This window comes from Macaca thibetana, chromosome 16 (genome assembly GCF_024542745.1).
Source record: "Macaca thibetana thibetana isolate TM-01 chromosome 16, ASM2454274v1, whole genome shotgun sequence".
NCBI lineage: Eukaryota > Metazoa > Chordata > Mammalia > Primates > Cercopithecidae > Macaca > Macaca thibetana.
In genome coordinates, this window is record NC_065593.1 from 5,957,426 (window position 1) to 5,970,741 (window position 13,316).

At 45.0% G+C, this 13,316-nt stretch overlaps 1 protein-coding gene and 1 pseudogene across 3 annotated transcripts in view; one reads left to right on the forward strand and one right to left on the reverse strand.

The window, feature by feature from the left end:
* Positions 1-12,900, forward strand: part of CDRT4 (CMT1A duplicated region transcript 4) — a 98,502-nt gene extending 85,602 nt beyond the window's left edge. For 2 of the 3 annotated variants that reach the window (XM_050763481.1, XM_050763482.1), the window contains 2 exons: positions 9,095-9,169; positions 10,733-12,900. In XM_050763481.1, coding sequence (XP_050619438.1) covers positions 9,095-9,169; positions 10,733-11,160 — 503 coding nt within the window. In that variant the 3' untranslated portion in view covers positions 11,161-12,900. Of the gene's footprint in view, positions 1-1,701; positions 1,865-9,094; positions 9,170-10,732 lie in introns of those variants that run through there. The other variant, XM_050763483.1, reaches the window with a different exon arrangement.
* LOC126938829 (60S ribosomal protein L9-like) lies at positions 4,931-5,933 on the reverse strand (annotated as a pseudogene).
* Positions 12,901-13,316: the final 416 nt, after the last annotated feature.

Below are 13,316 nucleotides of genomic sequence, written 5' to 3' on the forward strand. Positions count from 1 at the left end.
GGGTGTATGTCTCCATATTTCAGCTTCTTATCCTCAGCTTTTCAGATTTTGAATGCAATTTCATCAGTTTACCCAAGGTGCGAAGTAAAGCCCCACACCTTTTTGCTTTCTGGCAATTTCTCAACATAACTGTGACGCACACTATTTATAATACAGCCACTCTCACCTTTCTCTGAGAGCGCATGAGTCATTCCCTTCCTGGAAGGGTTAGGAAAGTGGTTTCTGCATGGTCATGCTACGGTCCAGGGTATTTGGAGGATGTGCAGTTCCTTAAAAGTGGAGACTGGGGCCAGGTGTGATGGCTCACGCCTGTAATCCCAGCACTTTGGGAGGCCGAGGAGGGCGGATCATGAGGTCAGGAGATCGAGACCATCCTGGCTAACACGGTGAAGCCGCATCTCTACTAAAAATACAAAAAAATTAGCTGGGTGTGGTGGCGGGCGCCTGTAGTCCCAGCTACTAGGGAGGCTGAGGCAGGAGAATGTCGTGAACCTGGGAGGCAGAGCTTGCAGTGAGCCGAGATGGCACCACTGCACTCCAGTCTGGATGACAGAGCCATCTTGCTCCGTCTCAAAAAAAAAAAAAAAAAAAAAAAAAAAAAAAAAAAGAAGTGGAGACTGGGAAGAGAATTCAGGGCAAAGGAACAAAATGTGCCAAGGGGTAAAGGTATGAGAGCTTGGCTAGCATGGGGAGTGATGGGGCGTTGAGAGCTGAGTGTGTGTGTGTATGTGTGTGACTATGCATGCATGTGCACACATGTGCAAGTAAACATGTGTATGTACATGTGTGCGTGCATATGCATAAGTGCATGAAGGTGTGTGTATGTGTGCAGGGGGAGAGTCTTGGTGATGGGAGCTGAGAATGGGGAGACAAGATTTTGGGGGATGCTTATTACTCAAGAGTTGGGCGCAATGGGTGATGCACGCATTTTCTCACATTCTGACATGCACTGGGGAACCGTGTGCTACTGAGTACAAGCTGTCAATAGGCTGATGGAATAACTGAATCATGTAGGAGGCAGCTACTTTCTTTTCTTCTAGGTAAAATCTCAAATGCAAGTCATGTTCTTCAAGACAAACACTGGCCTGGATTCCTAGTGCTTTGAACATTTCAAAAGGGGTGGCCTGGCCCACGGATTGAGCGCAGTCCTGGGAAATGCCTGGCTGTTTCCCCGAAGTGTTCTCCAGGTTCACAATGTCCCTATTGTTTCAACGGAGCAGGACTTCCTTTTTCTGATGGATTATCACATTGTGAGGCCACACATTTTAATGGTCACACTGCTCAGGAGCCGTCAGGCAGAGAGACGGTCTCTGGGCACAAATTACTTAAAGCCTTTCATGTTTGTTTTCCTGAATATGAGGTTGTAGGGCTATTTCTTGCAGCCTGTTTCTCCATATCTTTCCTACGTGTCCAGCCTGCCAGTGTACGAGCCTACCCCAAAAATGTCCATGGAAGAAAAAGGCTGAAAAGCTCTCCTCTGATTATGCCTGCCTGGCTTGTTCTGGAAATTCGATTTTTAAATTTGGAACTAGATCTGTAGATAATAGATCAATAGATAATGGCCACATGTGTTTTATGCTCAATGGGCCTTCCAATGTCATCTTAAAGTGGGAGTTTAATATTTATAATTGAATATTCCTTGGATAAATGTAAAATTCAGATTCATGGTTGTACCTGATAGGTATACAATGCCTAATGCTTCTTTCTTGCAGTGAATTTGTAAAGTGTTTCTTCAGCCAATTCAGCATTATAATTCACATGCAGGAAACGCACTGTTTGGAAACTGCCTATTTATCTGCATGCTGGGAGGAGAACATGGATCTTGAATGAGGAAGCATTTCACTCAGGATTTGGAAACATTGAGGTTGGCATTTAAACCATGCCCACTGCCCATCATTTCCTTTGTCCTTTGAGATTTAGCACAAACATTGTCTCTTCTTGAATCTGCTTCTTGACACCCCTCCCCACCCAGGTTGAGTTAGGAAACTCTGTCTTCCTCATAGGGCTGTGAGCTCCTTGAACCAAGGCTCAGTGCCTGCCTGGTGTATGAGATGCTTAGTCAGTACGTGACTGCAGAGTGGTTGATGGAACATGTATTGTCCTATGTACTGGAAGGCCTCTGCTTTTGTTTCTCATAACACAGATGGCAAGGATTCGTCTGGATTTATCAGCATGGGAAACCTGGATTGTGGACCCCTGACATTGAGAAGGGTAGATCCCAAAGTAAGAGGCAAATGCGGAAAATCCACAGTGGGTTCTGGGTGAGTGCGGGACCTGTGCCTCTCAGAAGAGTAATGTTTGGAGCTCAGGATAGGTTTTTTTGAATGTGTGCAAGTGTGCATTTGTGCATGAATGAATATATGTTGAATGGCCATAGGTACTTGAACTGTTTTCACCATTGGACAATAAAATGCCCTCAATGTACACGTATAATCGATACAGAAAATAAAGTATAGAAGCATTATCAAGAAGCAACATACCCCCTCCTTCCCATCATAAGTGATGAATCAGTAATAGCAAGTCTGTGTTAGAAGATGAGCAATTCTGATTAGACTCCCACCTCCCCACCCTGATGTGGTTAGAGACAGTTGACCCCCCAGAAAGAGGCACGGTCTGTATAAGAACATGCTAACACTACCAAATGGCCCACCGTATGCAACGTGACTTTTTAAAGGTAGTGCGGTAATGGACTTGTTTATCCTCTTCTTTGTGTGTGTGTTCGTTTCTGGGGAGGGGCGCTAGGGAGGAAGAGCTGGTGTCCAGCAAATTATTGCACAGGGAGAAAGAGGGAGATGCCTTCTTTCCCGAAAGAACAACTCGCCCCTCCCCACTCCCATTCCCCTTTGTCTTAACATTTCTGGGATTCCCAAGGCTCCCCATTGTCTGTGTCACTAAAGGCACAAGAAATGGTCATCTTCTTGTGTGCACCCCGCAGAGCCCATTTGGTAGAGGTGGGGCCATGGTGAGTTTCCATGGGATAGGGGCAGGGTGAAGAAGTGGAGAGAGTCAGAAGGGGGCGCCACTGAGAATCCGGAGTTGTGCACTCACTGTTTCCCCGCGTTTCTCAGTTTAAAGTTCAGGGAGTCGGTGCCTGTGCTGATCCTGTGAGATGGGCAGTTCTGTGGGTCTCCTGTCAGCCCATTCGGGTGGAGATCAGCATGGAAACCGCACGTTCTGCTAAGTGGATCCTTGCCCAGGAGCATCCTTCCAGATCTCAGAGATGAGCTTTTCAAGACACTTCTGGCTTTAGTGGCAGCTTCCTCTTTAGCCAAAAATAAATGAGGAGTGGCCAGAGGGTAGGAAAAAAAAAAAAGAAAAAAGCTAAGGGCAGGGAGGAGATGGAAGGTTAAAGAAGATAAAATGCAGAGGTGAAATGAGGCTTTGCATCAGGTTCCTGTTTGAGAAAATGTGATTCTCCTTCTGGGGCCAGGCAAGACACCTAGGGATGGCTCAGGGAGAAAAGTGAGAGGTGAGACAAACAAAAGAAGCCTTGCAGATTGGAGCAGAGAAGAGAGGAAAGAGGCTGAACAGAGGAACACGGGTCTTGTTTCTAGTGGAGCTTGTTCTTCTGCATAGGGACAGTTTTGGGGACTCTGCAGCTGATTTCAGAGGAGGTGATTCATTGAAGACCCAGTTATATCCCGAGCAAGTTCATCATTCTATCCTCTTACTCCATAACGTTCTCTGAGGCTTGCAATTCCAAAATAAGGGCAGGAGAAGAACATTGTTTCACAATCGCCACAAATGTGTCACTGGTTTCTAGCTCCATGAGGTACCCCACACAATAAATGAATGAATGAATGAGTGATTCCTTGGTCAAATGAGATTAGGGGATGCTGCATATTCAGTCTTCCTTTTGGAGAATTACAGAACAAATTAACATACAACAGACTGAAAATCCTGCTCCAAAGGAATTTTTTTTAACATGGCAATTTTTTTTTTTTTTTCTAACTTAGTTGACTGAGGACAGGCCTGAAATCTTGCACAATTTAGAAGATGTGGCGACTCCTGGGTTAAACAATCTATATGGCTTTATAGGGCGGCTTTTGCCACGGGCCCCTTCTTTTTCTTTAAGTAATACCTATTAACATCTTGAGGAGAGACTCTTGCATTCTGTGGGACATGGTTTAGGAAACACTAGATTGAGATAATAATCCACTCGTCATGACTATGTAAGTGGCACTACTTTCACAGCATCAGTGGGGCAAAAAGTCTGAGTGGGGTCGATTTGTGCCAGAGCACTAATCCATCTATCCTGCCTGGAACCCGTAAAATCCTTTTGCAAGATGGTTTCCTGAGATAAGGATGCAGCTTGTGGCCAGAGAGGGTGAGATCATTAGATTTGCATGAGAATCCCATGGCGACCACAGTTTCCTTAGCTCTGGACTTTAAAGCCACTGCTTCTTCTTCTTTGATCTAAGTCAATTTTGTTATTGTCAGGTGGTGGTTGTGGAAGTACTCGATGGCCGTTTTAAATGTTTAAAAGCTCCTGAGATGCACTGCTGACTGTAATCAGGGATTCTTGAATGAAAGCATGTGTCTTAGGACTGCAAAGGGACTGAAAGGACCTTCTGGACCCGTTCTCTCTCTCTCTCTCACCCAGGCTAGAGTGGAGTGGGGTGATCTCGGCTCACTGCAATCTCCTCCTGGACCCAAGCAATTATCCTGCCTCAGACTGCCGAGTAGCTAGGATTACAGGTGCCAAGCCTGTGCTTGGCTAATTTTTGTATTTTTAGTAGAGACAGGGTTTCACCATGCTGTCCAGGCTGGTCTCGAACTCCTGGCCTCAAGTGATCCACTCACCTTGGCCTCCTAAAGTTCTGGGATTACAGGTGTGAGCCACCGCACCTGGTTCGTTTTCTGTTTCTAAGTAGTTAATAATAATATTTTATAAATCTTCAGTGGTATTTTGTTTTAGATTCTAGAACAGCATTTCCCAAATTTTGCTGCACAAAGAAATTGTCTGGGAATCTGTTAATTCCAATGCCTGTACTGCATCCCATTCCAATCAAATCATGATGTTGGGAGTGGACGCCTACATTTGTATTTTTCCAAGATCCCTAGCGATTCCAATGTGCTGCAAAGTTTGGGGACCACTGGTTTAGAAGCACTTTAATTTCCAGACATTTTTTTTTCCAAATCAATAGGTCTTTTATTGCATCTTTTAATATCACAAATAGGTCTTAGGAATCATCCAGCATCTTGTTTCTGTAGCTGGACATCTCTTAGATCTTATTCATCAGCCTGCTGAACAGTTCCTTTTCCAGAGACATAAATACCATCCAAAAATTTCCTGATATCCTTGATTTTAACTGTTGTGGCTTGCTGAATCAAAGCCGCTGAATTTGAAACAAGCTCAATGTCGTTGCCTTCGAGGATTAATTCATCTTTCTGGGCTTGAGATACTGAACAAGCAACACCTGGTCTCATCCAAGCCCTGTGGATGTGTTTTTCACCCGAGAAATTTCAGATTTCAACAGGAGACCCATTCTCCTGGATAACGACGTTGATGGGGAAGTGACCATACACAGACCTCAACTTGTAACGGAAGCCCAGTGTAACACCCTTGATCATGTTCTGTCCACAAGTACAAATAGTCCGAACGGTAGCCAGTTCCTTTCTGTTACCCCACGATTTGTCAACCCGGAGCCTTTTTTGTTTTCTTTCCAAGAAGACTGAGTTCTACATTGATGTGATTGAAGTCCCTCTGGGGCCCTTCACGATAACTGTGTGTCCCTTCAGGGTAATGTCAACATTTTCTAGAATGTTGGCAGTCTGATGGCTGAGAACAGTCTTCATTCTCGCAGTAGACGTGGCAAAGAAAGCAATTTCCAGATATTTTTAAAGCAACTGTGGGGTAGGTGTTATGATTCACACCTATAATCCCGGCACTTTGGGAGGCAGAGGTGGGAGGATCATTTGAGCCCAGGAGCTTGAGATCAGACTGGGCAAAATAGCGAGACCCCTGTCTCTACTTAAAAAAAGAAAAAAATTATCCAGGTATGGTGGTGTGTTCCTGTAGTCCCAGCTACCCAGGAGGTGAAGGCAGGAGGATTACTTGAGCCCAGGAGTTGAAGGCTGCAGTGAGCTACGATCGTGCCACTACACTCCAGCCAGAGTGACAGAGTGAGGCCTTGTCTCTAAAAAAAAAAAAAAAAAAAATTTACAGAACTGTGTCTCTCTGGGACAGGAGTTCATCCTCATCCTCATTTTGTAAGTGACCACTGGGGTCCTAAGAAGTTAAGGAAGGTGATCAAGATGGATTGTTTCACGTTCCAGGTAATTGAATGATCTAGGCCAAACCCAGTCTATCAGACTAGATTCTGAAAATGGTGGGATGAGAGATTGAGTAGGGGGAGTGGGGAGCTGGCCCTGAAAGCCCAGTGGTCTGAACATGGGCTTTGTGTCTGTAGGAAAAACAAGAAAGCCGCTTCAACACTCTGCCTCCTGCCCCTCCCGTCAATGCTGTTTCTGTCTGTAGACTGCTGGTTTGCATTTCATTTACAGGGACACAAAATGGAACCTTTGTGCTGGAATTGAAGGAAATTATAAAAGCCCACAGCTTCTCTTCAGACTTAATGTCAACTATTTGTCTCCTGTTATTTTCAAACAAACAAGTCCTTCCCATGAGTTCTGAGGCAGTCTCAAACACTCCCTCCCTTGGTTCTTTCTATGGTTTCCTAGTCCCTGCTTCAGCAGGCATGAGAAAAACCCACCATTTGTAGACTTGTCCTATCAGTCACACGGCACAGCTGTAGGGGTCAGGTGAGTCCTGGCCAGAGGCTCTGAGCAGAGTGGTGGGTCACACAGATGCACACAAGTCTGGAAACCAATGTTTGACCAAGACCGCGCTTTCCTCAGGCTTCAGGTTCATCAACTAGAAACTTAGAAGCAATGATGAAAGAAATGACTCCCAAATCTCCCAAATACTGCCAGCTGAAACATATTTCCACCATCTGGCATCCTATTTTACATATGAGAAGATGAAGAAATTGCTTTCTTTTTTTTCTTTTTGGAGACGGAGTCTCACTCCATTGCCCAGGCTGGAGTGCAACGATGTGATTCCAGCTCACTGCAACCTCCGCCTCCCGGGTTCAAGCGATTCTTCTGCCTCAGCCTCCTGAGTAGCTGGGATTACAGGCGTGCACCACCATGCCTGGCTAATTTTGTATATTCAGTAGAGACAGGGTTTCACCATGTTAGCCAGGTTGATCTCGAACTCCTGACCTCAGGTGATCCACCCTCCTTGGTCTCCCAAAGTGCTGGGATTACAGGCATGAGCCACTGCACCCAGCCAAGAAATTTCTGACAATGCTAAAATATGGAAGACAAGTAAAGAGTTCTATTTCCACTAGAGGTAGAGAGAGGCCCAAGTTGAGTGGCCACTTGCGTGTTCTGCTCTGTGTTATGGGGGACTTGGAATGGATGACTTTAAATTCTGAGGCCCTATAGTAGGTCTTAGAAGGAAAACTAAGATGCTTTACCTTACAATTAAAAAAAAATGATGACATGAAAGTTTCTCTAGGTTAGATGACTATTTGAGCATTATTTCTTCCCTAGCCTCAGAATAATGACATTGTGAATTCTTCTAGAACTGCACTGTTGTGGAAGATTGTCATTGATACCTACAGCAGGGACTCCGTAAGATCTGTCTGTAAATAGGTTTGACCAAAAAATGCCTTTTTTTTTTTTGGAGTATGAATGAATCTCCGGGATGCCATCCTTTGTTAGATGTGTTATTAAAAAAAGGCTGAAATGTGTGAGTAATTTACTCTATAAAAATAGTGGAATTTATTTTTAATGACACACTCACTAGCATTCCACAATAGTTCCTTGATTAGGGAAAAAGGGGGATGAAAAACCTGGGAAGTGTTTATCTCAGAGGAGTGTTCCATGCAGAAACGAGTCAGTCCTCATGAGTATGTGGGAGCTGATAAAAAAGGCTTAACACTCACTACTCAGTCTAAACCGGGGCTACTCAGAGTATGAACCACAGACCAGCAACATCAGTATCATTTAGGAGTTAGTTAGAGATGCAAATTCTCAGGTCCTCAAAACAGACCTACCGAATGAGAATCTCTAAGGTGGGACCTGGATATCTGTGGTTGCACAAGGTCTCCAGGTGATTCTAGTGCTTGCTAAAATTTGAGAAGCACTGCCTTCGACCCATGGTTCTCAAAGTGTGGTCTCCAGACCAAAAAGCACCAGCATCATCTGGGAGCTGTTCAGAATCATCTGAGACTCTTTCTCAATGGGCATTTGCAGGTGATAGTGGAAATGCTTCCTGGCATTTTTAAGTGCTTAAACGCTGCAGAGACGGCAAAATTGAGTATAGAAATGTAATGAACTCTTAGGTATGTGCATTTGTCTTAGAGCTGGAAAGGAACCAAAAAGATCTCCTGGACCCATTTCTTGTCTCTAGGTAGTTAATAATATAACCTTACAAATCTCCAGTAGTTTTTTTTTTCTTTCCCTGTTTTGGTTTAAAACAGTGGTTGCTAAATCAGCAACTCTAGAGGTGGGCCCAGCAATCTGGGCTTTAACATAATCTCTCCAGGTGGATGCAGCCTCAAGATTGAGAAGCGCTACATCACGGTTTCCATTGGATTTCCCCCCCTGCATGGCCCCATAGAGCATTAGACTTCCATGTTTCAGCCTGGGCTTGGGGCCCCGGTAGCTGACTCCTGGCTGCTGCCCATCTTTGCTACCTTCTCTCCCTGATTCCAGGCTGAGAAGTGCAGGTTGGATGTCGCGCTTGTAGTAATGTGACCACTCTCGGAATCTGGTAGAGGAGATAGCAAGGTTTTGAAATGGGGACTTTTTTTTTCCCACTTCCTCTCTGTGAACCAGCCTCCACACGGCCCCCAGCCTACCCAGCCTCTTTCCTGCCATGCCTGCAGGCCTTTGCGGGGCTCACCTGGCCTGTCTCCAGCTCCACAGAAAACATGTCCTCTTCTCAGGGCATGAAGTCACCTTAGCCTGATGCAGAGACCATATAGGACTTAGGACCTCCCCCTCAGGGTGGCTACTAATCACTTTCCTACACTCAGGCCAGTTTGAGGAGGCTCTGGCTAACAAGCGTATTTTCCCATAGGAATCCGGACCTGTGATGTTAAGAAATCAGTAAATATTAAAAAGAAGATGGATGCAAGAAGGATGAAGAAAGAAGGTAGGGTTGGGAGCGTTACCAATGGAAGCTCCTGCCCTGGGGCTGTCTAGGGTTGGAGGATTTGCAGTGGGAAGAGGCCACTGGGCGGCCACTCTTGTTATGCTGGCAGAGAACAAAGCATGTTCAGGAGATGGAAGGGGGTTGCTGCTCGTTTTTCTCCCGGCATTTGAGTTTGGACTCTGCCAGATTCATGCAAATGCCCTATCCCACAAGATCTTTACATTTGCTTGGAGGAGGCAAGGGTGAACAGTCTGTGCTTGGAGGCCTTGCCGAGAATTTTCTAGTGAGAGGTAATGTCACACATGACTTTTACAGGGGGATGGAATCCTTCTACAGCACATTCTTTACTGACAGCTCTGTCCCCAGACAAGCTCCAGCTCCTGGACATGCACGAGGTAGTGTGGGAATACAACCTACACTTCACTTGATTATCCCCACTGACAGCATTTTTTTTTTAAACTGCATTCAGTTTGGAGATGTCAAGATGACTCTTTTAACTCCCGTCCCTGCAAAACTCCAGTTGAACTGACCAAAGAAATAGAGAATTAGGGAAAGAATGCACCACATAAGAGCACAGAGGAAGGTAGCAGCTGCAGGAGAGAAATGGAATCATTTCTGCTAAATAGAGTGACGTTGCAAATGAAAGATCGGAAGGACTGACATGCCCATGATTTTGGATCTGTAAAGGAACAGGCTGCTTGATAAACTAATGGACTGAATTTCTAGCAACACCTACCCATCTTGGCAAACACCCCAAACTTCTGGCCAGCAACCATAGTGAAAAGCTTTGTGTTTTTTTGAGCCTTGTTAAGCTTGAGTTCAAACCCACTACTTGTTAGTCGTGCAAGCTAGTCAGCCTCAGTTTCGTCCTCTATTAAATGGGGAGAATACCTACCTTATAAGGTGTAACTAGGATTAAATGAAATAGTTTGGGCTGGGAGACATAGCCAAAAGTTTTAGGTACCATTTACTGATTACTACATGTCATTTACTGGCTAAAAGCTTTACATAAATTATCTTTAATCCACAAGAAATTTCCATGAACTTTGTCTTGTTCTAATCACCATTTTACAGATGAGGCACTTGAAGTTTAGCAAGGTTAAGAAACTTGTTCAAGGTTCACAGCTACGAAAAGCGTAGAGTAGGAATCTGAAGCAGACAAGTACAGAACCCATGCTTTTAAGCACTAAGATGTACTGTTCCAAGCCCTTGAAATAATTATTTTCTTTAGTTGTCAGGCCTTCGATTAACCACTTTTATTGGTGAAAAAATAGAAGTTTAGGGGTAAAACAATTTGAGGTTATGCAAATATTTAAAATCAATCAGGTCTGTTTGATTCTGTCTCTTGCTCCTTACGATTCTGTCATTGTTTAATTGATATACTTTCTAGGATGTCATTCTGTTCCCCTACTTTGAATTGGATTTTATTCTGACTGAATACAAGGGGTGCAAAATAGGGAGGACTTCAAAATCTGGTTCCGAGGCCTTCCCATTGTGTGAAGAATCGAGCTATTGCATGTGACTGCCTCTAAATGGCCTGCATTTCTCTTTCTTTGCTGGTAGCACTCACAGAAAACACTGGACTTCCCCGGAAGCTGCTTGAAAAACACGACCCCTGGCCAGCCTATGTCACCTATACCTCCCAGACAGTGAAACGACTCATTGAGAAAAGCAAAACTAGAGAACTGGAATGCATGCATGCCCTTGAAGAAAGCCCCTGGGCATCTAGGCAGAATAAACCTTCCAGCGTCATTCAGCCAAAAAGGAGAAAGTCGTCCAAGTCTTCCGGCAAAGCTGTGTTCAGGGACATGCTGTCAGAATCCACGTTATCAATGTGGGGTGCTTATTCGGTATCGGCCATGGCTCCTACCATGATCCCAGAACCCACACGCTTACATACGGATTCCAGAGACTGTCCAGCTGAAAACTATAACAAGATCATCTTTGCCCGAAAGCCTGTGATGAGGATGCTCTCTACAGTTCGCTACTGACCAACAAGGAGAAACATGCAAATGTTTAGCTAGGGGTCCCTGCAGCCATCCCCCAAGAACATACAGCAATTAAGCTCCATTTACCACTCATTTCATGGTGTCCTTTAAATCTGAACTTGCTCTTGCTCATGCAGAGCTTGGTTGAGAGAAACCAGATTAGAATGTGAGCTGTAGGTGGGTGGGTGAGTGTGTGCCCTCCCACACTGCTCTCTGATGGGGTTGGGCAGTCCCTGGCTCTAGTCTCTGCCACAGATGCTCGGACCAAAATGTGGGTGATTCGTCTGGGTCCAGGCAGGAGATAGAAATCACACCAGCTATTTTATTAGAGATAATATAAAGGATGATTAACCAGGTGACAGTAAAGGGCAGGAAGGGAATACAAAGGTATGCATGGAGGTAGCACCACAGGAAGCAGGCATCACACTTGAGACTTGGGAACAAGAGGAAGATGCTGGACTCATTGAAAGGTAGTTGCTTGGAGAAGGGACACGGGGCTGAATCTCAGACTTCTGAGGTGGGGGAGTGGGGATGCTGCTCAATGCAGCTGGTATCTCTGAGCTCCGAGGAGAGCCCCTGTGGGGATGGTTCCCCCGCCTTTGAATTGGGGAGCTGTTTTGTTGGTGTCTCTGAGGGGACCCCCACTGAGGCTGCTTTTGTGAGGGTTGGAAAAACCAAAAACTGCATTGAAACGTTTCTGGGAGGAGTTGCCACTGCCCGGGTGAAGAAAAAGTGCTGCTAAGGTTAGCAACCTGTCTGGCAGGGACAGGAAGCTGATAGAAAGTGAACAGGAAACAAACAGGAAGTGAACAAGGAGCCACTTCCTACTTCCTCCTTATCCTTGCAGATGCCTGCTAGCGCTCCCGAGGGCAGAGCCTATCAGGGCACGAAGCCAGAATGTGGTTTGTAGAATCCCAGCCCCAGCATCTCCAAGCATAGGATGGATTTTGAAGCCAAGAGAAAATTAGCTCTTGGTTGGGTTCTGAGTGATCCCATCCAGCTGCTCCTGGACCTGGTATTGAGAGGTTTTTCCCTTGGAGGGCAAACAAAGTGGCAGTGGGGACCAGGGTGCCCCCTACTGAGAAATGGAGAGCCCTTTTCCCCTGTAATTCTCTGCGGTTTGCCTTGTGGAGCCAAGTGCTTGGGGGAGGAGCTCCTGGCAGGACTCCTGCTGTTATTTGTCAGAGGACAGCTAGGATTGGTTCACCCATGCTCTGAGTTGGCCCCAAAGCGAGCTATGCTGAACTCTTCTCCATCTCCAAGAAGACAACCTTTGTCTTTACATGCAAGAGGGATCCAGTTATGACAGGCTGACCCAGTTGGTTTTGTGTTTGGGGTTTATCTACTGAGTAAGGCTGACCTTACCTGAGTTTCTGTATGTGTGTTTGCAAGACAGTTAATACTAATCCAGCATCCTTCACAGAGATGTAGTAACTTATAGAAGTGTCATTTGGAAAAGTCGAATTTGCCCTACAAGGCGTGTTCTCCATTCAAGGGTCTTGTGTAAACGTTTGCAGACACAGGTGTGGCGTTGGAGAACTCACCTCTGGCTCCTCTGCTTTTGTGTTGGGACAGCTGCCTGAATTAGGAGCTCTAGACCTGTTCTTGGTTCCCAACTGTTGGTCAGAATGAATTTTTGCAAAAATATAGGTGGTTTCCAGGGAATTTGAATGATTGTATTTTGTGTCCATGGAACGTTTATAGACATGGAGGCAGGTGATAAATTTCTCCAGTACTTTTTTTTATCTCTTTTGTTCTTTTATGGTTGTTCATTTCTAGGTTATATTTGGGAAAGTATAGATTATAGAGACTCAATGAGTGTTAGAGCTTATTGGAATTTGGGGTTATTTCTTTTAATACCTTGAAGGGCAGAGTAGTATGGTAATTTACTGAAGATTGCACAGTTTTTTAAAAAATTTCTAAGCATTTAATAGTTTTTACAAAAGTATGTACTCTATAAATTAAAATGATTTTTCTGTTTTTGTTTTTGTTGTTGTTGTTGTTGTTGTTTTTTTTTTGAGACACAGTCTCGCTCTGTCGCCCAGGCAGGAGGGCAATGGCACAACATCTGCTCATTGCAACCTCCACTGCCCAGGTTCAAGCAATTCTCCTGCCTCAGCCTCCTGAATAGCTGGAATTACAGGCATCCGCCACCACAC